We start from the raw sequence: 24161 nt of genomic DNA on the forward strand, positions 1-24161 counted from the left end.
ATATTAATAAATAATAATGTTTGGGTCAAACAAGTGCTAATAATTCATCAACACCCTGAGCAATAAATTCTTTCCTAATTTAAAGAAAAAAGAGATGTCTAGAATAATCGTGGTCAGATACAAAAACCACTATTGAGCACTTTTATAGAGCTTTGTATTCTTGAAAGTCTGTACAAACATTAACTATTCCGCTGCATTAACTAATTAATCTGACTTAAGTAATGTAAGGATGCACAACAAGTGCGAAACTCATTGAATTTTCACTCTGCTCCATCGCTTTAAAGAATGTGTTTTAAGAGGAATTTGTTTAAAATGTGTTACACGTGTGTGCCAGTTGTGATATTTGTCAGCATTGGTTTGACTTTTGTTAATTTCAATGAGAGGTCTCCTCTTTGACCAGCCTGTGTAGAGATGTAACCACAGAGTTACAGGCTAAATACTATAGCATTGTGTCAAATGTATCCATGAAAATGTTAACATTGCACTTTAGGCTGGAAAAGAGCAGTAATTGTTATCTGCTTCTACCAGTAGAATTCCAGGTCTTGGAAATAACATGATCAAAAGAATTTATTCTGCATGAAAATAGCAGCAGGACAAAGGGGTCTAAAGTTCTTCTTTCATTTCTTTTATTATTCAGATTTGTGATAAAGAATGGCACTACTACGTCGTCAATGTTGAGTTTCCTGTGGTTGCCTTGTATATGGACGGCACGACATATGAGCCTTACCTTGTGACAAATGATTGGCCTATTCATCCATCACACATAGCCATGCAGCTAACTGTTGGTGCTTGCTGGCAAGGTAACACAATCAAGGGTGCATAAACTGAGAGAAAGTATTTAAATCCCGTTTAAAGTGTCTTTTTCCCTGTCTGCCTCTCAAGTGAAGTGCACCAAGAATAATTTTTTTAAGGAATTGGGGGGCTGACGGGAGCTGATTCTGCTTTCACTTACACTGGTATAAAACAGAAGAAACACTGCTGAAATCAATGAAGTTCCACAGTGGTAAAAGTAGTGGAACTGAGAGCAGAAGCAGGCCCTATATTTCCATTATCCAATAATGTACTTGGCTTGCATTGTGCATGTACTGAGATGAGGCTAATCTTCATTACCTTTTGTCTTGAGTTCTCTAACCTCCTTTTTGGTCTCCAGCTTCAAGCCCCTCCAAATATTGTTCATGTCCTCAAAACCCTACACAGCTTGCCCTGCTTATATATTAGCCTTACTTGCCTCCTGCTCCCCTTCTTATGCATGAATTCTTCCCAGTACTCCTTCCTGTCCTTATGCCACTTGTACTTCTGTCTCTTATTTAATATCTTTTTCATGCACTGGGAACTTTCTCCATCAGATTTCCTCTAAAGTTCACTTTTTTTCAGTTAGATTTCCATTGTTAACCTTCCCTCTGTTGCCGTCTACTCATGCACAGGAATCTAACTTTAAAAAAAAAAAAAACTTCCTAATATGAAATAGAACAACGTGTACAATTTGCTCAACACAGGGAAAAATACTTTCCCAGGGGATGTATTCCCTTTCTGTTAAATGTTTTCTCTCTCCTGTTACCCAGGGTTTTTTGAACCCAAAGCAATGGTAACATAACTGTGTTTTGTTTTGTTTTAAGGTGGTGTTAGGAATAAATCAATGGGAACACAACTTCTTTGTTTAGTAAATAATTAATGAAAACCAGAGTGCTTTTATGTAAAACTACTTTTTTATTAGGCTTTAAATAAACATGCATATATGATAGCAATAGGTTTAGAGCACCCCAAACATTATAGTTACCCACAGTTTGAGATGGTCTTGAGTAATTACCAGCCAGTCTTCAGGGACCCTCCTTCTGTCCAGCTGATGGGGAGTTTAGGTGTTAACTCCTTGCCCAAAGAAAAGCTTTTTTGGACTGCTCCAAAGTGTTTTTTTTTTTTTTTCTTAATTTTTATAGATAATTTAAATCAAGCAAATAATTTATTATAATTTTAGTGGATTATTATAGCCATGTCCAGTGGGTTACCATTTTTTTTAATTTAGGAAATTTCATGTTTTTTTATTATTAAAGCATTTTTAGTATTTTTAGTTATAACAGTAACAAAATGTTTATGACAAGGGCACTTAAAACCAAGATCAGCTGTTTAAACATTTTCTTTTATTTTTAAGGTATAAACTTTTTTGTTTTCTTTTTATTTATTTATTTCAATTAGCAAAACTGCATTTATGTAGCTGTTTGGCCTTCTCTTTTAGAGCCCTAAAATTATTTCTAGCTATCTGGTATTTGGTTTTTAGCTAGCAGTGGTTAACACACAAAATGGCTGACTGTAGTATGTCAAGTTAGGGACATAACTCACACCTCCTCCTATATCCACCTTACCAGCTTGCTCTGTCATTTACTATACGTTTTCCATAAAGTTTGGGAGCATAACTAAACTCAACTTCCTTCCATTCTTTCCTTGGGTGTATGGAATCTGCAAAGATCCAGTGAATTTAGGGTTTTTAAGTAGGTATCAGTAATAAAGAATGATGTTGCATTTCCAAATACTTCCAGAATCCTTGATGAAGAAACTTCTTTTGGATGTTTGCACTCATCAGCAAGTAATCTTGGATCCTTCTTAGCAGGACAATTTAATATGTTTTTGTGCATCCCCTTAGTTGCATTTATCCTTTTTCAGTTCTCTCCATTAGTTTCTACTATTACTTTGTCTCTTTCCCTACAATTCCATCCTTTGTGCTCATCAACAATATTAAATGTTAACAGTTCTGGAAAATGAAAATGAAATCCTATGTTTACCCACAGAAGAGATACTGCATGAGTAGCAGGCATGCAGGGATCTTCACACTCTAAGATCCATTGGTCCTGGGGGGAATTCTGTGCCAAAAAAAAAAAAAAAAAATTCTGCACCAAAAATGCAAAAGTCTGCAAAATCCTACATATTTAATTTGTCGAAATAATGCAATATAATCACACCAGTTTCACTTATTTTGGTAATTTACTTAAACTGCTATACAGGAAAAAAATCACAATAACTGTTCAGCATTTCCTAAATACACAAAAGTTAAATTACAAATACCTGGTAACCAACACCCTGCATTCCAGTTATAATCCTGGATTTTCATTTAAATTACATTACTTTTATTTTGTTTGGTGTCCTGTAAAGTAGAATGTTTAAATTGCTCAGACTTTCACACATGAAAGTCGTACAGTTTTGCTAATCATTGTCCTGATTTTTTTTTTTTAAATGGATAAGTAAAATAGAGCTTGAGCTGTAATCTAACCCCCTTGTGCCTCTCTGGCACAGGGAAAAAAAAGCCAGAAAACACATAGACCTTCCTAATTTAGGATTCCGTTATTGTCATTTACAATAACAACAAAGAGTCTGATGGCACCTTAAAGACTAACAGATTTATTTGGGCATAAGCTTTCGTGAGTAAAAACCTCACTTCTTCGGATGCATAGAGTGAAAGCTACAGATGCAGGCATTATATACAGACACATGGAGAGCAGGGAGTTACTTCACAAGTGGCGAACCAGTGTTGACAAGGCCAATTCAATCAGGGTGGATGTAGTCCACTCCCAATAATAGATGAGGAGGTGTCAATTCCAGGAGAGGAAAAGCTGCTTCTGTAGTGAGCCAGCCACTCCCAATCCCTATTCAAGCCCAGATTAATGGTGTTGAATTTGCAAATGAATTTTAGTTCTGCTGTTTCTCTTTGAAGTCTGTTTCTGAAGTTTTTTTGTTCAATGACAGTGACTTTTAAATCTGTGATAGAATGACCAGGGAGATTGAAGTGTTCACTTACTGGCTTGTTGTGTATGTTACCATTCCTGATGTCCGATTTGTGTCCATTTATTCTTTTGCGGAGGGACTGTCCGGTTTGGCCAATGTACATGGCAGAGGGGCATTGCTGGCACATGATGGCATATATGACATTAGTGGATGTGCAGGTGAATGAGCCCCTGATGGTGTGGCTGATGTGGTTGGGTCCTCTGATGCTGTTGCCAGAGTAGATATGGGGACAGAGTAGGCAACGAGGTTTGCTACAGGGATAGGTTCCTGGGTTGGTGTTTCTGTGGTGTGGTGTGTAGTTGCTGGTGAGTATTTGCTTCAGGTTGGGGGGTTGTCTGTAAGCAAGGACTGGCCTGCCTCCCAAGGTCTGTGAGAGTGAGGGATCATTTTCCAGGATAGGTTGTAGGTCGTGGATAATGCGCTGGAGAGGTTTTAGCTGGGGGCTGTATGTGATGGCCAGTGGTGTTCTGTTATTGTCCTTGTTGGGCCTGTCCTGTAGTAGGTGATTTCTGGGTACCCGTCTTGCTCTGTCAATCTGTTTCCTCACTTCCCCAGGTGGGTATTGTAGTTTTACGAATGCTTGGTAAAGATCTTGTAGGTGTTTGTCTCTGTCTGAGGGGTTGGAGCAAATTCGGTTGTATCTTAGGGCTTGGCTGTAGACAATGGATCGTATGATGTGTCTTGGATGGAAGCTGGAGGCATGTAGGTACGTATAGCGGTCAGTAGGTTTCCGGTATAGGGTGGTGTTTATGTGACCATCACTTATTTGTACTGTAGTGTCCAGGAAGTGGATCTCTTGTGTGGACTGGTCCAGGCTGAGGTTGATGGTGGGGTGGAAATTGTTGAAGTCCAGGTGGAATTCTTCAAGGGCCTCCTTTCCGTGGGTCCATATGATGAAGATGTCATCAATGTAGCGCAAGTAGAGGAGGGGCACTAGGGGACGAGAGCTGAGGAAGCGTTGTTCTAAGTCAGCCATAAAAATGTTGGCATACTGTGGGGCCATGCGGGTACCCATAGCAGTGCCACTGACTTGAAGGTATAAGTTGTCCCCAAATCTGAAGTGGTTGTGGGTGAGGATAAAGTCACAAAGCTCAGCCACCAGGCTTGCTGTGGCCTCATCAGGGATACTGTTCCTGACAGCTTGTAGTCCATCCTCATGTGGAATATTGGTATAAAGTGCTTCTACATCCATGGTGGCCAGGATGGTGTTTTCAGGAAGAACGTCAATGCACTGTAGTTTCCTCAGGAAGTCGGTGGTGTCTCGAAGATAGCTGGGAGTGCTGGTAGCATAGGGTCTGAGGAGAGTGTCCAAATAGCCAGATAATCCTGCTGTCAGAGTACCAATGCCTGAGATGATGGGGCGTCCAGGGTTTCCGGGTTTATGGATCTTTGGTAGTAGATAGAATACCCCTGGTCGGGGTTCTGGGGGTGTGTCCATGTAGATTTGTTCCCGTACTGTAGCTGGGAGTTTCTTGAGCAGATGGTGTAGTTTCTTTTGGTATTCCTCAGTAGGATCAGAGGATAGTGGCCTGTAGAATGTGGTCTTGGAGAGTTGCCTGGCAGCCTCCTGTTCATAATCTGACCTGTTCATTATGACTACAGCACCTCCTTTGTCAGCCCCTTTGATGATAATGTCAGAGTTGTTTCTGAGGCTGTGGATGGCATTGCGTTCTATACGGCTGAGGTTATGGGACAAGTGATGTTGTTTGTCCACAATTTCAGCCTGTGCACGTCTGCGGAAACACTCTATGTAGAGGTCCAGTCTGTCATTTCGACCATCAGGAGGAGTCCACGCAGAGTGAGGTCCATAACCTCAGCCGTATAGAACGCAATGCCATCCACAGCCTCAGAAACAACTCTGACATTATCATCAAAGGGGCTGACAAAGGAGGTGCTGTAGTCACTTAGAACAACGCTTCCTCAGCTCTCGTCCCCTAGTGCCCCTCCTCTACTTGCGCTACATTGATGACATCTTCATCATATGGACCCACGGAAAGGAGGCCCTTGAAGAATTCCACCTGGACTTCAACAATTTCCACCCCACCATCAACCTCAGCCTGGACCAGTCCACACAAGAGATCCACTTCCTGGACACTACAGTACAAATAAGTGATGGTCACATAAACACCACCCTATACCGGAAACCTACTGACCGCTATACGTACCTACATGCCTCCAGCTTCCATCCAAGACACATCATACGATCCATTGTCTACAGCCAAGCCCTAAGATACAACCGAATTTGCTCCAACCCCTCAGACAGAGACAAACACCTACAAGATCTTTACCAAGCATTCGTAAAACTACAATACCCACCTGGGGAAGTGAGGAAACAGATTGACAGAGCAAGACGGGTACCCAGAAATCACCTACTACAGGACAGGCCCAACAAGGACAATAACAGAACACCACTGGCCATCACATACAGCCCCCAGCTAAAACCTCTCCAGCGCATTATCCACGACCTACAACCTATCCTGGAAAATGATCCCTCACTCTCACAGACCTTGGGAGGCAGGCCAGTCCTTGCTTACAGACAACCCCCCAACCTGAAGCAAATACTCACCAGCAACTACACACCACACCACAGAAACACCAACCCAGGAACCTATCCCTGTAGCAAACCTCGTTGCCTACTCTGTCCCCATATCTACTCTGGCAACAGCATCAGAGGACCCAACCACATCAGCCACACCATCAGGGGCTCATTCACCTGCACATCCACTAATGTCATATATGCCATCATGTGCCAGCAATGCCCCTCTGCCATGTACATTGGCCAAACCGGACAGTCCCTCCGCAAAAGAATAAATGGACACAAATCGGACATCAGGAATGGTAACATACACAAGCCAGTAAGTGAACACTTCAATCTCCCTGGTCATTCTATCACAGATTTAAAAGTCACTGTCATTGAACAAAAAAACTTCAGAAACAGACTTCAAAGAGAAACAGCAGAACTAAAATTCATTTGCAAATTCAACACCATTAATCTGGGCTTGAATAGGGATTGGGAGTGGCTGGCTCACTACAGAAGCAGCTTTTCCTCTCCTGGAATTGACACCTCCTCATCTATTATTGGGAGTGGACTACATCCACCCTGATTGAATTGGCCTTGTCAACACTGGTTCGCCACTTGTGAAGTAACTCCCTGCTCTCCATGTGTCTGTATATAATGCCTGCATCTGTAGCTTTCACTCTATGCATCCGAAGAAGTGAGGTTTTTACTCACGAAAGCTTATGCCCAAATAAATCTGTTAGTCTTTAAGGTGCCATCAGACTCTTTGTTGTTTTTGTAGATACAGACTAACACGGCTACCCCCTGATAATTTACAATAAGGCTCCTTTACACCTCTCTGGCAAGGTAAAGGAGCCTTAATTGACTAAGAATGGGAACAATTAACTAACAATAGGAACATTAGCAGCCTGCCTGCTTGGTTGTTACATTTCTGCTCTGCCTTAGGGACAGAGCCTGTTTCACACAGCCCTACGCCTCCAAGCTTGGGATGCAGCAACAGCGAGCAAGAGAGACAGAGGCCTTGGCTACACTCAGGACTTCCCAGTGCTGCCGTGGCGAGAGAGAGCTCTCGCAGTGCTGTATGTACTCCACCTCTCCAAGAGGAATAGCGTGCAGCGCTGCAGGCTCTGATTATACTTGCGCTTTACAGCGCTGTACTCGCTGCGCTCGGGGGGGGGGGCGTTTTCACACCCCTGGGCACAGCAAGTTGCAGCACTGTACAGCGCCAGTGTAGCCAAGGCCAGAGTTAGTCTCTCTCACTTGTTCGCATGCAGGCCCAGGCCCAGCCCCACTCCCTTAACATCGGTGCCGTCCCTCAACCCGTAGAACACCTTCCGCATCATCAAGGAGGTGCAGAAACGCTACAAGACCCAGGAGGTGCAGGAGAAGGAGGGCATCGCCAAGCAAGACTCACTCATCATTAACCTGAACCAGAGCAACCCCAAGCTAAAGGACCTGTACATCTGGCCCAACATCACCCAGAAGAGGATGCGAGGCTCGCTGGAGGCCCATGTCAATGGTTTCCGCTTCACCTCCGTGCGAGGAGACAAGGTCGACATTCTGTACAACAGCATCAAACATGCGCTGTTCCAGCCCTGCGATGGGGAGATGATCATCATGCTGCATTTCCACCTCAAGAACGCCATCATATTTGGGAAGAAGCGGCACACGGATGTGCAATTCTACACCGAGGTGGGCGAGGTCACCACAGACCTGGGCAAGCACCAGCACATGCAGGACCACAACGACCTCTACACCAAGCAGATGGAGCAGTAGATGAAGCACAAGCTGAAAACTGCCTTTCTGCAGATTGAGGGAGGCACTCAGTCTCCCTCCTCCCCCCTCTCTGCTGCCAGCTGCTCCCAGCAGACATGCCCAGGCTGCCAGGGAAGGGGCATGTGTTCCCTACAGATTTCTTGGCTCCCCCATTTTTCTGTGGGGGACCCAAGAAATCTGCAGAAGGTATGAATTCTGTGCCCTCGCAGGGATGCAGAATTCCTCCAGAAGTAATCCATGTGCCTCAACCTAGTTCCAGTTTGGCCACCTGTAGCAATGAGGATAGGTCGGTCTCCTGGCCATCTTGACCCCTTGTTCGAGATTGCTGGCAAGGGTGGAAATTAAAGTGCAATGTCATCATGGATTTTTGATAGAGATATTTGTCCAACCTCCCAACAGCTCTGAGACTACAAAGTTATTTCACATACATTAGACCACCATGCAGACAGCAAGTGGTAACAGTTTTCAGTTATTTCTGGCTTGGACTGGATTTTATCCAGTGACTTGTTGAGCTTGATGGCTCAGTGGATTGTAAGTGGAATAAAGAGGCACTCCATTTCCCACTGCCAATGTTCATCCTTTTGTTCAGTGAAGCACCTACTAATATTATAAAGTCAACTGCTGCTTCTACCACACTTGTTAATGTTCACTTCAAGACAACATTATTGCTAATGTGACTGAGCTAAGAATAATCCATTCATATCAATAACAAAAAATGCTTGACCTTCATGTAGTGCTTTTCATTTTCAAAGCATTTGCAAAACATAGTCTCATAGCAATGCGTGATGTACTTAAGAGCAGATGGTAAAAGGCAGAGGTTGGTGCCTTGCTAAAGGCCACACAAGAGAATCTGTTGCAAGGCAAGGAATATAAATCAGGAATTCCTGACTCCCTAGTCCAGGGTTCAGACCACCAGACAGTACTTCTTTCATTTGCCATTATAGCAACTTATTCTGTGGACTAAATTACAATTTTTCCCCTCCCCTTCCTTTTAACAGGAATTAGCAGTGTCAGAACTCAAATCTTAATCTCTTGCCTCAAAAAGTATCAGTCACTCATCCTTTTTTGCTTTGCCTTTTGTAATGCCTGTCTTCTTACAGTTCTGTATGTATAGTAGCTATTCATCAAAGTTAAACTATTCTTAAAAGGTATCCAGGCCAACAGTCAGAATAACCTGAAGAAAAACAATCTAGTCCTTTTTCTTACTGAATTGGCTGCTGATTGCCATAACTGAAATGTATCCATAGTCATGTAAAAGAATGGCAATCTAAAAATTGAGGATAAGGAGAAGAAAAATTGCAATTGATGGGCATAATAAAAATCTAGGACAAAAGTTTTTAATGTAATGTGTTAGCATTGACTGGAACATCTGTTTCTCATATGGAAGATTTGACATTTTTGATATGACGGATTTCATTTCTTGCCTGGAAAATGGGAGCTGTTCTTCTAAGCTTGGTCCAGGTTATAAGAGAGGGGAGTCTTTTTCAGCCAGTTTTTTTTCATCATCTACTTTGGGATCCATGTTGAGCTTACTTAAAATTGAACCACCCACTTGCTTGCTAGTCTTGTCTTTCCTTGAGGCACATCCTGTAGGGCAGTGGTTCTGAACCAGAGGTACGTGTACCGCTAGGGGTATGCAGAGGTCTTCCAGAGGGTACGTCAACTCATCCAGATATTTGCCTAGTTTTACAACGGGCTACAGGAAAAACACTAGCGAAGTCAGTACAAACTAAAATTTCATGCAAACAATGACTTGTTTATACTGCTCTATATACATACAATGAAATATAAGTACAATATTTATATTCCAGTTGATTTAGTTTATAATTATATGTTTAAAATAAGAAAGTAAGCAATTTTTCAGTAATAGTGTGCTGTGACACTTTTGTATTTTTGTGTCTGATTTTGAAGCAAGTAGATTTTAGGTGAGGTGAAACTTGGGGTATGCAAGACAAATCAGATTCCTGAAAGGTGTACAGTAGGATCTGATGTAGGAGACTCAGACAGAGAATTTTGCTCTTTGTTGTAAATATTTCCTGCTAATAACATTTCAGTTTCACAGTAATTCTTTCCCCCTGTTTTTATGACATTGTTTATCATATCCATTCTGAGGAGTTAAGGGAGTTATTTGTCCTTACAGACACGCAGAGAATCTTCTTTCTCCCTTCAGTTGTTCTGATGGAATACAGGAAGTGCCAAAGTTCCACTGTGGATTCTTCTTGAGTCTTGCTTCAAAAGCAGCTGTAGATCTTCTAAATTTATGTTCTCTTGGACTTATGATATGATAAAGTTAAGCTTGAGACTTTGACACATCAAGTGTCCTATCTGCACCAACTAGGTTACTTTAGATCAAATTTCCAGAATTTGCATTCCTTCATGTCTTCTTCCCCATGAAGACCTAGATAGCCATCCATCATGGCCTGACTGTGATTCTCATCTTACACCAGGTTAACTCTAACAAAACTCAAGTGACATCAGAGAAATTACTTCTGATTTACTAGAGTGTAAGTGAGAACTGGGTCCAACGCATCCTCGTAGTCTAAATGAATACTACTATATTCCCTGCTTTTGTCAGTCTTCAGGAATTTCATTTAATTGTGCATTCCAGTGAGAAAATCATGGAAGAATTGTGACTAATTTTAGTAGTGTTTTAAGAACTAGCACCTAAGTAGGGGCTTTTATTCTCAGTAGAAGAATATTATCGTGCTCCTAAATAAAAATGCTTGTTCTTATTACCATTCTTGTCCATAATCACATACTGATTCTATACTGCTATTGGAAATTCCATTTGCAACAAGTTTTTTATGTTACTATTTAGCAGTATTTTATAGAAACGCAGGACACTTTTTTATTCTTCACTGAGTTCCTAAGTAGGGGCTTTTATTCTCAGTAGTTCACTTCCATGTTCACTTTTCACTTTATCAGATACACAAATCTTTTGCAATGTACACTATCCAAATTTTGTTTTTATTATTGCCAAAGTGCACAGAGAAATTAAGTAAACTTCCATGATATTTTTATGCCAATCTGTTTGTGTCCATGCTTTTTCCAGGATTCTTTTAATGCAAATACATCTTTCCCATATCTTAAAGAGAATTACAAAGCAAAAACTAACCAGACAAATGGACAAAAAAAACCCCACACCCATTGTTTTGTCCTTTCTGTCCCTCATTCTGCTTTATGATGTATTGATGGTGGTCAGATATTTTGGCAATGAGGACATTATAAAAACATATACAGAGTAGAACATATAAAGATTCCCTTTATACTTTTATTTCCACCTGTCCAAAATATTGTCAGAATTATCTGCAAATAACTTCTTTGCAGCCATTTTTGTTGTTTTGCAATTGAAAAGGGGACACTTCTGACGTTCTTATTGGTGATGAGTAGAGCCCTACTAAATTCACGGCTATGAAAAATGCATCATGGACCATGAAATCTGGTCTCACATCATAAAATCTGTTTTTTGTTGTTGTTGTTGTTGTTGTTGGTTGGTGTTTTTTTTTTTGGGTGTGCTTTTACCCTATTCTATACAGATTTCATGGGGGGCCCTGACCCAAAAGGAAGTTGCAGGGGAATCACAAGGTTATTTTAGGGGGGGATCAAAGTATTGCCACTCTTAGTTCTGCACTGATTTCAGAGCTGGGCAGAAGCAGCAGCACAGAAGTAAGGGTGGCAATAACATACCATGTTATCCTTACTTCTGCACTGCTACTGGTGGTGGCTCTGCCTTCAGAGCTGGACTCCCAGCCAGTAGCTGCCCTGTCTGAAGGCAGCGCCACTACCAGCAGCAGTACCGCAAGGCCTCCCCTCCAAAAAAAATCCTTTTGGGATCAGGACCCCTACAATTACAACACCACAATTTCAGATTTAAATAGCTGAAATCACGAAATAGATGATTTTAAAAATCCTATGTTTGTGAAATTGACCAAAATGGGCTGTGAATTTGGTAGGGCCCTAGTGATGAGTAATACCTTCCTTCCTTCCTTAGGTAGGATCATTGATTTCAATGAGAATATGCATGAAGTAATTTACTACTCAGTATAAGGGTAACTAAATTGGACCCTAATGATAAATAGTGAATATGGAAGTGAATGTTTCGATAATAGTATACCTGTTCCTTAAATGATACATTTGTGTACTTGTAATAACTTTCCCTGTGAACATTTAGGGAAGGGGATTTAACTCAATTGCAACTCTTCAAAAGGCTGTTCCTGGATGAAGCTGTGGTTTGATGAATTTTTGTCAAAGCTGTGACTTTGATGTAAGTGGTGGTGTTATTTTAAGTCTAAAGTGCTGTTATGCCTTTAATGTTAAAGGAAATCCATTTCACTTTTCTCACTGAGGGCAAGATTGACATCTCACAGACATTTATGGGCACAAGGGAGACCTCAGTGGGGATCACTGCTTCATCCAAGAAGGAGATGTGGCTGTGGCTCGGCTCCCAACACACCACCAGCCACTCTGTAGGTGTGTAGCAGTAGGCTTCCCCTGCATAACGGAGAGCACCCCTTCAGCAGTGCAGCTCCACATTGCAGGGCTGGCACCATAAAGCCATGCTGGAGCCCACAGGGAATTACGCCATGGAATTTTCGGGGCACAGTGCTGGTTTTGTAATTTAGCCATATTTAAATCAGACTGGATTAAAAATATCTTTCAACTAACAGAGATACAAAAAAGACATTTTAAATCTAAAATACTGTGCACCTGAAAAATTGTTTGACTAATTATTAGGATAAAATATGCAAGCCAAACTTAACTGAATGCAAGTAAAAAATGATGCCTTCTCAAACTCAAAATAAATCCTAGAAGCAATGGAGAGTGCAGTGACTGGAGGCAGATTCATTTTAAAAAATCAGTTAGTGATATTAATATGGCTTTATTTCCTAGGACTGGGGGTGTAATTTCTTGTGTGGTGCAGGTTCTTGAGGACCTGAAGTGTTTGGTGTTTCCTAAATTGGAAATTTAGTCTTACTTCTATTGATGTGTTACTTTATAAGCAAAGAATGTGGGTTTTATGGCTGATGAGCCATCCCACCAATCATTTACTGCTCATGAGCTTGCCATGTCAGTGCCAGTCTCCTCTCCTATAATAATTAATAAATGCTTTGTACTTATATAGCCTCATCAACCAAGGCTCTCCAAGCACTTTACAAACACCAGTGAATTAAGCTTCATGACATCCTTCCATGACTGAGAATTATAATTTGCCCCACTTTATAGATGGGAGAGTTGAGGCACAGAGAAAAGGTGATTTGCCCAAGGTCACAAAGCAAAACATAACAGGGAATAGAACCAGATTGCCTGACTCCCAGTCCTGGTCTTTAACAGCAAGATCATTCTTCTTCCCCCTTTAAGTTCTGCAATTGCTGTTTCTTGCTCCTAAGCAGTCCAAACAAATGAGGTTAGATTGTCCTGTAGTTACATTTTCTATCATTCTGCCCTGGTAAGAAGTTTCTTCTGAATGAGCCTACTATATTGTGATTCAGTTTATCTGAAGATGTTGCAAATGAACCCTTTTCCAGGGTGAGAAATTACTTCCATTAAACAAAGGTTTATAGGTTCTCACTTTGATCCCCTCTTTACTAGCAATCATTCTATGGCAAAGCCAGTGAGAAAAGTGAGCAAGTTAAAAACTTGGTAATCTAATCAGCCATTGTATCACAGACTGTGAACTTCAGCCAGGTTTCTTTGAAAAGATAAGGTCTCAATTTTCATACTCTTCTCAGGAATTGATTGTTTCTTTATGTATCATTCCCCACCTCTTGTCAGTAAAGTGGTGACACAAGTTAATTACTGTCACAAGGTTATACTGTAGTTGATCATAGCTGAAAGTCATTCTTTTCAATACTGCAACCTATTCTTGTTGTGGTATCTTGGAATCCATGGTGAGAGATGAGGTAATTAACTCGGGTTGACTGCACTGTACATTTTAAGAAGGGCAAATTCTTTAGGACAAGCCTGTCACCAAGCAAACTATGTAAGCATAAATACAATAGAAAGCCCCGACTGAAGTAATTCTGGTTCTTTTGTTTTGTGTTCTCTTATTTCTTCCCTTTCGCACAGTTCAGATGAATACCTGAATTGTCATAGAATCCTTTTGTGGAATAATCTCACCTTCCAAGAAATCCAATTGACATAACAATCACCAAAATGTGTATATATAGTATAACTGATTTCTAATTATACAGGTTAGTGAAAGTATGTTAGGAGCAGTGCAATAGAAGGCAGACTAAGAACACTGAGAGACGGGCGCAGAAACTGCCTGCATCTCTCAGGATTTCCTAAGGGTCTAGGGAGACCCCAATGGGTGGGCAAACTATGGCTGGTGGGGCCATCCTGCCCGGCCCCTGAGCTCCTGGCCAGCCCTGGCCCCTCCCCAGCTGTCCCTCCTCCCCCGCAGCCTCAGCTTACCATGCCGGCAGAGTGGATCAGGGGCAGATTTAACAGTGAACACAGGGTGCCCTGGCACCCCCCCGTCCCCAAGAGCAGGGGGCCCTAAGGCAGGGCCCTCGGGCAGCTCAGCACTGGCGCACCCCCCCGCGGGGGGGGGGGCTGCACTGTGGGGGCAGGGGAGCAGGCGGGCGGTGCGGGTGGCGGGGAACACGGCCAGAGGACTCAGGAGGAGCACCAGGTGGCCGCGCAGCCGGCCAGAGAGAAGCGGTGCTTTGAAAGGGAAACCGCCGCTTCTCTCCAGCTGCAGCTGCCCCAGCTCCTCCTGAGTCCTCTGCCCATGTTCACAGGGCCACATTCTGAAAGGGACTGGGGGGTGGATAGAGGATGGGGTCCCAGGGAGGTGGTTAGGGGCAGGGGGTCCTGGGAGGGGGCGGTCAGGGGACAGGGAATGGGGGGGTTGGATGGGTTGGGAGTTCTGAGGGGGGCAGTCAGGGGGCGGGAAGTGGGAGGGGGTGGGGGGCAGGTAGTTTGGGAAGGCACAGCCTTCTCTACCAGGCCCTCCATACCGTTTCACAACCCCAATGTGGCCTTCGGGCCAAAAAGTTTGCCCTGGTGTAGAGTCAGCTTCTATCCCCAGTCCTGCAGCCCCGGCATAAGGCATGTGTTGGAGAATGGTGCATTCCCTCTATTTCCATCTTGATGGATGACGACTTGAGGATCATTGCCAGCTGATATATGTTAGAACAGATATTAGGTTGCTCCAAACTGGGGCTGGGGTGGAGCTGGAAAAGAATCAAAGAGTCATAAACCCTTCTTTTTCCCTTTTGTGTCAAGCAGATTTCAGATGCAGCAGAGTCTGGCCCTGCATATATGTACACAGGTGCATTTGCTACTATAGCAGGGGAGTCTCTAAACTCTCCTTTTGTGTTGCTCAACTTTCATCACATTAGGACCAGACAAGATGCAGAAAAATGCAGCCTCTCTTCCCAAATCTTTGTTAGCATTATATACACAGCAAAAATAGAATAGAGGGTTGGAATTTGTATAGCTCATGGCAGGTAGCCCTTAGGTGTTCTGTGGACCTAGGGCTAATTCGGATATTGCTTTCAGACTTCAAGTCATGAAGGCCCCAACATCACACCAAGGACAGGTTGAAATGGTAGCATAATGTTCATTAAATTAGCTCTTTTGTTGAGTGGTATGGCATACAATGGTTTGTACTGACAGATCTGGGATGATAAATTAAATTGCTAGGGAATCAGATTGGGACCCTTCTTGGGATACACTGTAGGTTCTGCCTCTTCCTGTTTAGTAGAAGCCTCTAAGGGCTGGTCTACACTTCGGGGCGGGGGGAGATCGATCTAAGATACGCAACTTCAGCTACGTGATAGCGTAGCTGAAGTCGAAGTATCTTAGATCGATTTACCTTGGGTCCTCACAGTGCGGGATCGACGGCCGCGGCTCCCCCATCAACTCCGCTACTGCTGCTCGCTCCGGTGGAGTTCCGGAGTCGATGGGGAGCGCGTTCGGGGATCGATATATCGCATCTTAACGAGACGCGATATATCAATCCCCGATAAATTGATCGCTACCCGCCGATACGGCGGGTAGTGTGGATGTACCCTATTAGTTCCCTAAATCCCTTCACAAATACACCCATTGTTGACACAATAGTCAACAGCTAGTTCTCTCACTATGGAATTAAACATCAAACTCCAATCCACAATCCGAAAGCTTTGCAGCACGCCCCAGATTTGCTAGAATCATCCCAGTCAGGGCCACAAATAGCCGCTTCTTATTTCTTTTCTCTTCATGGACAGGATTGGATGCTCCTCTCAGCTGATACTGTTCCATTTCCCCCATCAGGTGTTACAGCATCCCAAACAATCAGCTAGCTGCTGAAGTTGTCTTATTTGTTCTTTATTAACTTCCTTTTTGTTTAAAAGCCCCCTAAAAAGTATTACAAAGTTTGCCTGGGCTCCACTGGTGCATCAATTCTTTGACTCACCATTATTTTTTTTTAATGAGGCAAGTTGTTTTGTCTTGTCTTTTGACCCATAAATAAGTTTCAATTCCAATTCCTTTTTTATTTACATTTGATGTCTGACTGTAGCTTTCCCCCTGCCCCCATGAACCTGGAAGATGCCTGACACTGACAACATGACCAGTAGTTATAATACCTCAAAAGAATCACAACTCAGTTGGATGTTGTCTTGAGCCATCAGCTCAGGCAAAAACCTATCATTGTGTCTGGCCTTCCTTGATACTTTCAGTATGTCTGTTGCTGAGCTACCATGGCAGCCCCAAAGAGAAGGTCCTTGAGATTAGCTGAATCAAATATTTCGGTTGAGGGCTGAGCCTAGGCAATGGAAGCTGGCACTTTAGTGCAAATTTGGCTTTTTATAGAAAAAGTGGCACTTTGATAGTCTTGAAGCAACTGCCCGGACACATCAGTTCTCTTACCTTCACAGTGTGTCACTTGATTCTAATTCACAAGGGAAAGTGTTGCCAGCACAGAGTGCCCGAGGCAAAGCAACAGCGGGTTCATTGCCCGGTGTGCTTCACGCCAATAAACACACCAGGGGGAGAAGCAAACAAAGTTTATTTGGGATCCCAAAGCGGTGCTAGGAGACAGGCACGTCTCAGATCAAGCACACTAACAGGAACAGTTTTTCTTCTTTTATACATTTTGCAGTTAAACCTCACCCCCCCCCTTTCCCCTCTAGCCCTCCCTTTCTCCCCACCCATTCCTTCCTCTACCTCTCCCGTCCCTGGTAATAGTTACTAAGCAAATAACGATTACATTTAAGCAGTTAAGTCATTCTTGGCAGCTATAAGCCTAGCTTGTTAGTAACTTCTTTAAACCGTTATCTTGTCCTTTTTCCCTTCAGCCAGAAACATGCAGGCCTCATTATTACCGCTTGATCAGGAGGTTGCACACAGATAACTGGTTGCTTACATATTCCAATTGCACCTGGCTTTTGTGGTTGATTAGAGTTTAAACATGGAAGGATAGAGTTTGGTTCACTTAGGCCTAGTGCAGGAAGGCTTCATTGACACTTAGTGGCCTTCCACCCTCCCGAGTTACCTAGGGTGAGGCCTAGTGACATCAACAAAAGCAATTAAACCTTCCTTGAAATATGTGTAGAGACCTACCTGTATTGATGATGAGCCACATTTTAACCGCTCATACGTCTTGATGTCTGCACTTGAGACTTCAAGGACCTTCAGTTCTCCCCAGACCTTCTGATTCCATTTTCGGTAAAACCTACTGGTGGGTCCACATTACCAAAATGCTTGTTATATGAAGGTCCTCCACCACATTGTGTTGTATTGTGTTGTTGAAACATCAGACATAATTTGTGTCAGTGGTTTTGGCCTTATTTCAGACACACACCAGTAATGCATCAACTGTTTTGATAGCATAGATTCTTGCAGTGCACTGATCTAGCTTGAGGCAGTAAAGGCATGGATGATTGTGGCAAGATCTGGACCACAGCAGAGAAAGTAAGATCTTTTTGCACATCCCAATATAGAAAAAGTGCTTCTGATTATCTGGGAATCCAGGAGTTGGGAGGTGTCTGGCATAATTGAGATTGCCACCCACTCTGACAGTGAGCAAGCTGACATGCTCAATACAGGGAGCAATAATAGACTTTGCCAGTTTCTCCAGATGTCTCCCATAGCCAATTGTCCTCACCTCCATTTTATATGAGTTGAGTTCATGCCAGATAGCCTTCATCCATCTATCTGTTTTGCCAGATGTTGGGAAAGCAAGTAATTGCCTTCATCTGGGGCTGATAAAAAAGTGATGCGCAGTTGTATCATCCGCATATTAAAGATAGTGACCCCCCTGCTGCCTCACTGAACTGAAAATACACATTAAAGAAGAGGGGTGACACTCTGAAACTAAAAGCACTTGGAGAGTTGCCCATCACCATTCTCTGGGGAATGAGCAGAGCCACTCTAAAGTTATTCCACTCCTCCGTGGATTGCAGATATATCAACAGCACTCCATGGCTGACAGCATGGAAGCTAATTGCAAGAGTTCCCTTTATTATTCTCTGTCATGCAACCCAACATACAGCACCCCACCTTAACTATTTCCCTAGGTGAATTAGTGCATGGGGGCATGAATCTCATTCATCATCTCCCTCTGTAGAGTTTCCAGCTGGGACACTGACTGAAACTCTATCAGAGAAGATAGTGCCCTTATTCTCTCAGTCCTTGATACTACTACAGACTCTCAGAAGAGAATATCTATATCTGATTGAGTTTAACTGTGAAGTGGCTGGAAGAACCTGACTATGAGGAACCTCTGACACTGAAATTGGTTGAGGTAATCTAGATCAATTAGATAGCCTCACTCCAGGACAGCTCTGAAGGATGGGCATTTGCACATGCTATGCCAGAGAAGAAGGTCTTCGTTTCTGCCACACAATGGCATATGAGTTTAAAAATTCCTTATATTGAAGGTGATCTGGTTCATCACCAGACCTCTATCACCAGAGATTTCCAACATAATGCATTTGGGTAGCATACATACATCCAAATGCAAAAGATTATTGCTTGGACTCCGCACTTCAAGAGAAATTCAAGTTTTGGTTAGAAGGGTCACAGACAGAGAACTTTCTTGGAAGCAACTCACCCTCCCAAACCTTAAATTTTATTTTGACAGGATGTTTCTTAGCATGTGTTTATTTTAGGTATTATGGGTCAAATTCAGTCATCAGGTAACTGGATACAACTCTGTTGAAGTAAATAGGTCTGATTCTGATCTAAGTTGTAGCAGTATAATCAAGAGCAAAAGCACCAAAGTTAAATGGAGTTACACAAGGATAAAACTAGATCACAATGAGCCCCAGAGGAGTTAGAGGTGTCTTTAGAAGAAGAATATCCTGCTCCCAAATAAAAATGCTTGTTCTTATTACCATTACTGTCCATAATCACATACTGATTCTATACTGCTATTGGAAAATCCATTTGCAACAAGTTTTTTATGTGTTACCAGTTAGCAATATTTTATAGAAACGCGGGACACTTTTTATTCTTCACAGAGTGGGGAACTCTTATTTTGTACCTTTGGAAAACAGAAAACTACAAAGTTATAACAGATCAGCACTCACCCATCCCATCAATTTTGCCTCAGAATTGGGGAAAGCTTTGGTTTTTGGTTCTTGTTTTACTGTATATTTTGTTCATTTTGCATGGCAGTGGCAGTTACTGGCTGTTGAAGTGCACAATAAGTTGATATAGGCTCATTGGTCTGAGAAGATGTCTGAGTTGTTGAAACATCAAGCTATAAATATTACAAAATGTCCATGTGCTATGAGTCCCATGATGGTGGTCAGTTAAAATGACTGGTATTTACCATGAGAGAACAAGAATGACAGGTACATCATTTTCTCTTCATCTCTGCTAAATAGTGCTTAATAATATATGGAAGGCTTATTCGTTGGTCTATTTCAACAAACTATGAGATGCATTCTCCTTTCTAAGCATGTGTGTACAATCATTCCTGTTTATTCTAGTGGAAGTTACCCCACCCTATGAAGAAAACAGCATGCCTCTGTAAATGAAAGCAAACAGGAAGGACACAATTCTCCACCTTTGCAGTAATGTAAAGCTTAAATGAACAATCTTATCTGACTTAGGGGCTTGTGGACATAATTTGCTGATCTATACTGTGATGAGACAAGGAGGGTGAGAACTTTTATTGGACCAACTTCTGGTGGTGAGCGACAAGCTTTTGAGCTTACACAGAGCTCTTCACTCAGAGATGGTGGTGTCAGTTATGTCAGAAGACATAGCCTGAACTTTTGTTTCATGATGTTTCTAGCTCATTTTTAAGTCTCATTATCCGTAACTCTAAAAGTTCCTGGTTTTCTGTTCTAGTACCCGATATCATCATCATCATAGTTTACAGTGAATCGGCTTGTTCTAGTCCAGAAATGATCTATCTGAAATAGCTATATATTTGTATAGACACCAAAATCATTGTGTGTAAGCACCAAAGTAGTATCTGAGCATATTGCTTCAGATATTTTTGGTGCCTCTGGCATTTCTGCATCCACCAAGCATTCTAATAGGCCATTTCTAGGAAATGGTCATGGCTTCTTACATGAAAACCAACTTCTTGGTTTTATGCCTTTATAAATGGGGGGAGGGGGGAGTTGTGCAGACTCTCAACCTATCTTGAAACTCCCCAGCAATCAGGGCAGAGAACAGCCATTGATACATCCCACAGGGAAAACACGAGCTTCCTTTCACAGGTGGCCAGTTCATAGTGGGGAGGCATGACCCCCTCTTTTGCTGGGTCTTCCCTGTCCCCCTTTTGGGGTGATTAGCTCCATTAATAATCATAGCCCCATGCAATCAAGTGAATGCAATCACAATGCAAGCAGCTCCTGCATAGAGGAAAAGGAGAGGTTAAAGGGAGAAATGCTCCTCTCACCCTTCCTGCCCCTTCTGCACCTCTAGAAGCTAATCACTGGCCGGCTGTCAGATTCGTGCACTTGCTGACTGTAGACTTGAAGTACAATAATTATTTTAATAGTTATGGGCAAATCATATAAGGTTTGTGGAAGTTCATTGATTCCCAGCATGACAGCTGATTTTTAAAACAAGAATTTTATACCTCAGAGATTATAACAGCTTCAGATGGTCATTCTGCTCTTTCTTGTAAACCAGTTTAAATGGATTTTACAAATGGGTTTTTGGCACATTCTCTTTATGTGTATTCAGTATGGTCCATGGTCAATTATGTAATTTTAAATGATGCAATAAAGACTTCTTCAAATGATATATTGTAATCAATCACAATATGTAGCTTCAGTTGGATTGTAGATGTTACTACTGTATTTCCTTATATATGCTTAGGGAGTATCAGACAGGGTAAGGGAATATCAAGGAAGGACCCCAGTGAGACATTCCAGCTAATCTAATGGGAAAAGATGATAGGAAATATTATTCTGTCATGCCTTCTTCATCATCCTTCTCTGTAACCCCCCTCCCCCAACTTGGTCCTGCAAGTTCATTATTGTTTCCCTTCAGTGTCCATATTTCAGTGTTGGCCAGGACTATGAAGCTGTCTGATTGATCTCTGGGAAGCTGGCAAACCAGTAGTGACCAACTACAAAGTGAATGGTCTGAACCCAGACTCAAGGCCGGCTCCAGGGTTTTGGCTGCCCCAAGCAGCCAAAAAAAAAAACAAAAACAAAAACAAAAGCCGCGATCGCGATCTGCGGCGGCAATTCGGCAGGAGGTCCTTTGCTCCCAACGGGAGTGAGGGACTGTCCACCGAATTGCCGCCGAATACCTGGACGTGCCGCCCCTCTCTGGAGCGGCCGCCCCAAGCACCTGTTTGCCAGGCTGGTGCCTGGAGCCGGCCCTGCCCAGACTAATAAGAAGCAAAGAAATCTGTGCATCGCTCTATTCTCTACAATCTGGCCACGATGCTAGAATCATCCCTCTATAACACTGACCACACAATGATCATTTTTAGTGTTGTCACCTTCAGACAACGATGGTTCACCCTAAATAGTGGGCATGGCTTTCCTTGAAATTTCCCCAGAAACTCCATCTAGTGTAGAATGAATGCCTACCTACTGAGCCCCTGTGAGCGGAGATCATCTACACTGAAACCATTGCCCTAACTTCATGTTTGTTTCTTGATACGATTTAAGGAATTAGTTGTAATCTTTAAATCCTTGAATTGTGTACTTCTCATCCTGCATCACGTTACAACAGTTCAGATCAGTTGGCAAACTCTTGCTATTGGTTTCTGAAGTTTAAAACTCCAGGATCAGTGTTGGGGTTTTAGCCAGAGGCCCTCATCTGTGAAGCTTGGTCTCTTAGGGAGTCTGCTAAAGTTTGAACATGCAAACTTCAAAGCACAATCTGAGGCGCTTATTTTTTTTTTTTTTTTTTTTTTTTTTTGAGCTCTTATCTGATTTTTGGGGGAAGGGTGTGGAGGGTATTTTGTTTGCTTTTATATTCTGTTTGAGGATATTCCTGACAAAAGGAAAATGAATGTTAATGCAATTCAATGTTTTCTTATGTACTATAATTTATATTTTAAAAATATTTACTGTAAATAAATACTTAGCTGCTAAAATAATAGTAGGTGTTCTTAAAAATGATGTCGGTATTGCTAAGTTTTTTGGGGGGGAAATTGAATGTATTTTTGGTACACTAACCATTTTCCAAATGTTGTTATGAATTTGGTAAATACTGAAAGGCCTAAGTACAGTAGAAACTAATCCTGAACTAGAGATGATGAAAAAAATGAAGGTTTTCTTGTACTTTGCAAAAATCCATCCAGAGAAACTTTTCTACATGATGGACAGCTTGGAGAAAAAAGACTGATTTTTTTTTTTTTTCTCACCGTGGGGAGTTTTCTTTGAGATAAATAGTGATGCTATATGTGATGCCATCAGAGAAGACAAAGGGTGATGCCTTTTGGCTGAGGAAAGCATCTAAGAGTACATGGTGAGATGTCTGCTTCCATGACTGGGCAATGAAACAATCCCAAACCTATGTCTACAAAACCTTCTCACCACCCCATTACTCCAATGTGTATTTTCATATATATAAAAAACTAGTTATTTCATATATATATATGTAGTGAGTACAGTGTTGAGAGAGAGTGGGGAGGAGGGTTCTCAGGCTTTAGTCATCAATGTCTATAAGTGTACCCAGAAGATAAGGAGATCTATATGAAGTGTGGGGAGTAGCTCAGTAACTCCAATTGCTTGCAAGTGGTTGCTGTTAACATTTATTGTTGACTACTAAAAATGATGCTATACTTGAATACCTCTCAGATGCTGCATTTGAGTGAAGTGGCCTGTTTGCCTAATGAGCTGGCTATAGTATGCCAATGCATCTATGACTTTCTATTCACTTCTGGTGGCAATTCATGATGTTTGAATTCCTGTAGGATTTGAATTTGGAGAGAATGCCTCTTTGTCCTCTGTTCATTTCCTCACGTTCATGGCAGTTGGTTAGCCAACTCAACCAAATCTAGTGATAGCATGTTTGGAGGCTAGAGGGGGGATGTACACAGAGGAAGGACCTCAACTCTGGAATTCACTTCTCATGTTAGTTCTCAAGAGGCCAAGTCTTGTTGATTTCCAGGATACAGTGCTAGCCCTACCTTTTCTTTAGGATTTGCCTGAGGGGATGAGGTCAGGCAATGCTTATGTTAATTTATAGCTAAGCAAAATTTCTGGATGGAGTCTACTTTTAATTAACATTATATAAAGTTGCATTGTTTGTTTGTTTTTTTTAAAGAAATGCACATGCTGCCAGAGAATGTTGTGATGGACAAGTGTTTAGAAAAAGGACAAATAAATATATGTACTAATACATTGAAACCCATGTTTAGTCTATGCAAGCATAAAATGGTTTTTTATTCCCATATTCTGAAATAACAATACATTCCTGGGCAGGTATTTTGTGTGCTATGTTTCAACAACAAGTACATTTTTGAAACCACTGAAAATAGCAGTTTACAATAATTGAAATACTGACAAAACCTTAAATATAGTGGTGTTCCTGGATGCCATCATAAAAATGCATAAAGCATATTCTAGTTGGGATTCCATTCACTTGATCATAGTAACTGGGATTGCAGAAGTTTAACAGCATTTGACTAAATTGGATATCAAACCTATATTTGTATGTTACAATATTGTAAGAT

The 24161-nt window shown here is 42.0% G+C and overlaps 1 protein-coding gene across 3 annotated transcripts in view; it reads left to right on the plus strand.

The window, feature by feature from the left end:
* CLSTN2 (calsyntenin 2) overlaps window positions 1-24161 on the plus strand; it is a 683850-nt gene that overhangs the window by 630573 nt on the left and 29116 nt on the right. For all 3 annotated transcript variants that reach the window (XM_054040100.1, XM_054040098.1, XM_054040099.1), the window contains exon 9: window positions 638-800. In XM_054040100.1, the coding sequence (XP_053896075.1) occupies window positions 638-800 (163 nt within the window). The remainder of the gene's footprint in view (window positions 1-637; window positions 801-24161) is intronic.

The sequence above is a fragment of the Malaclemys terrapin genome, chromosome 9 (genome assembly GCF_027887155.1).
Source record: "Malaclemys terrapin pileata isolate rMalTer1 chromosome 9, rMalTer1.hap1, whole genome shotgun sequence".
NCBI lineage: Eukaryota > Metazoa > Chordata > Testudines > Emydidae > Malaclemys > Malaclemys terrapin.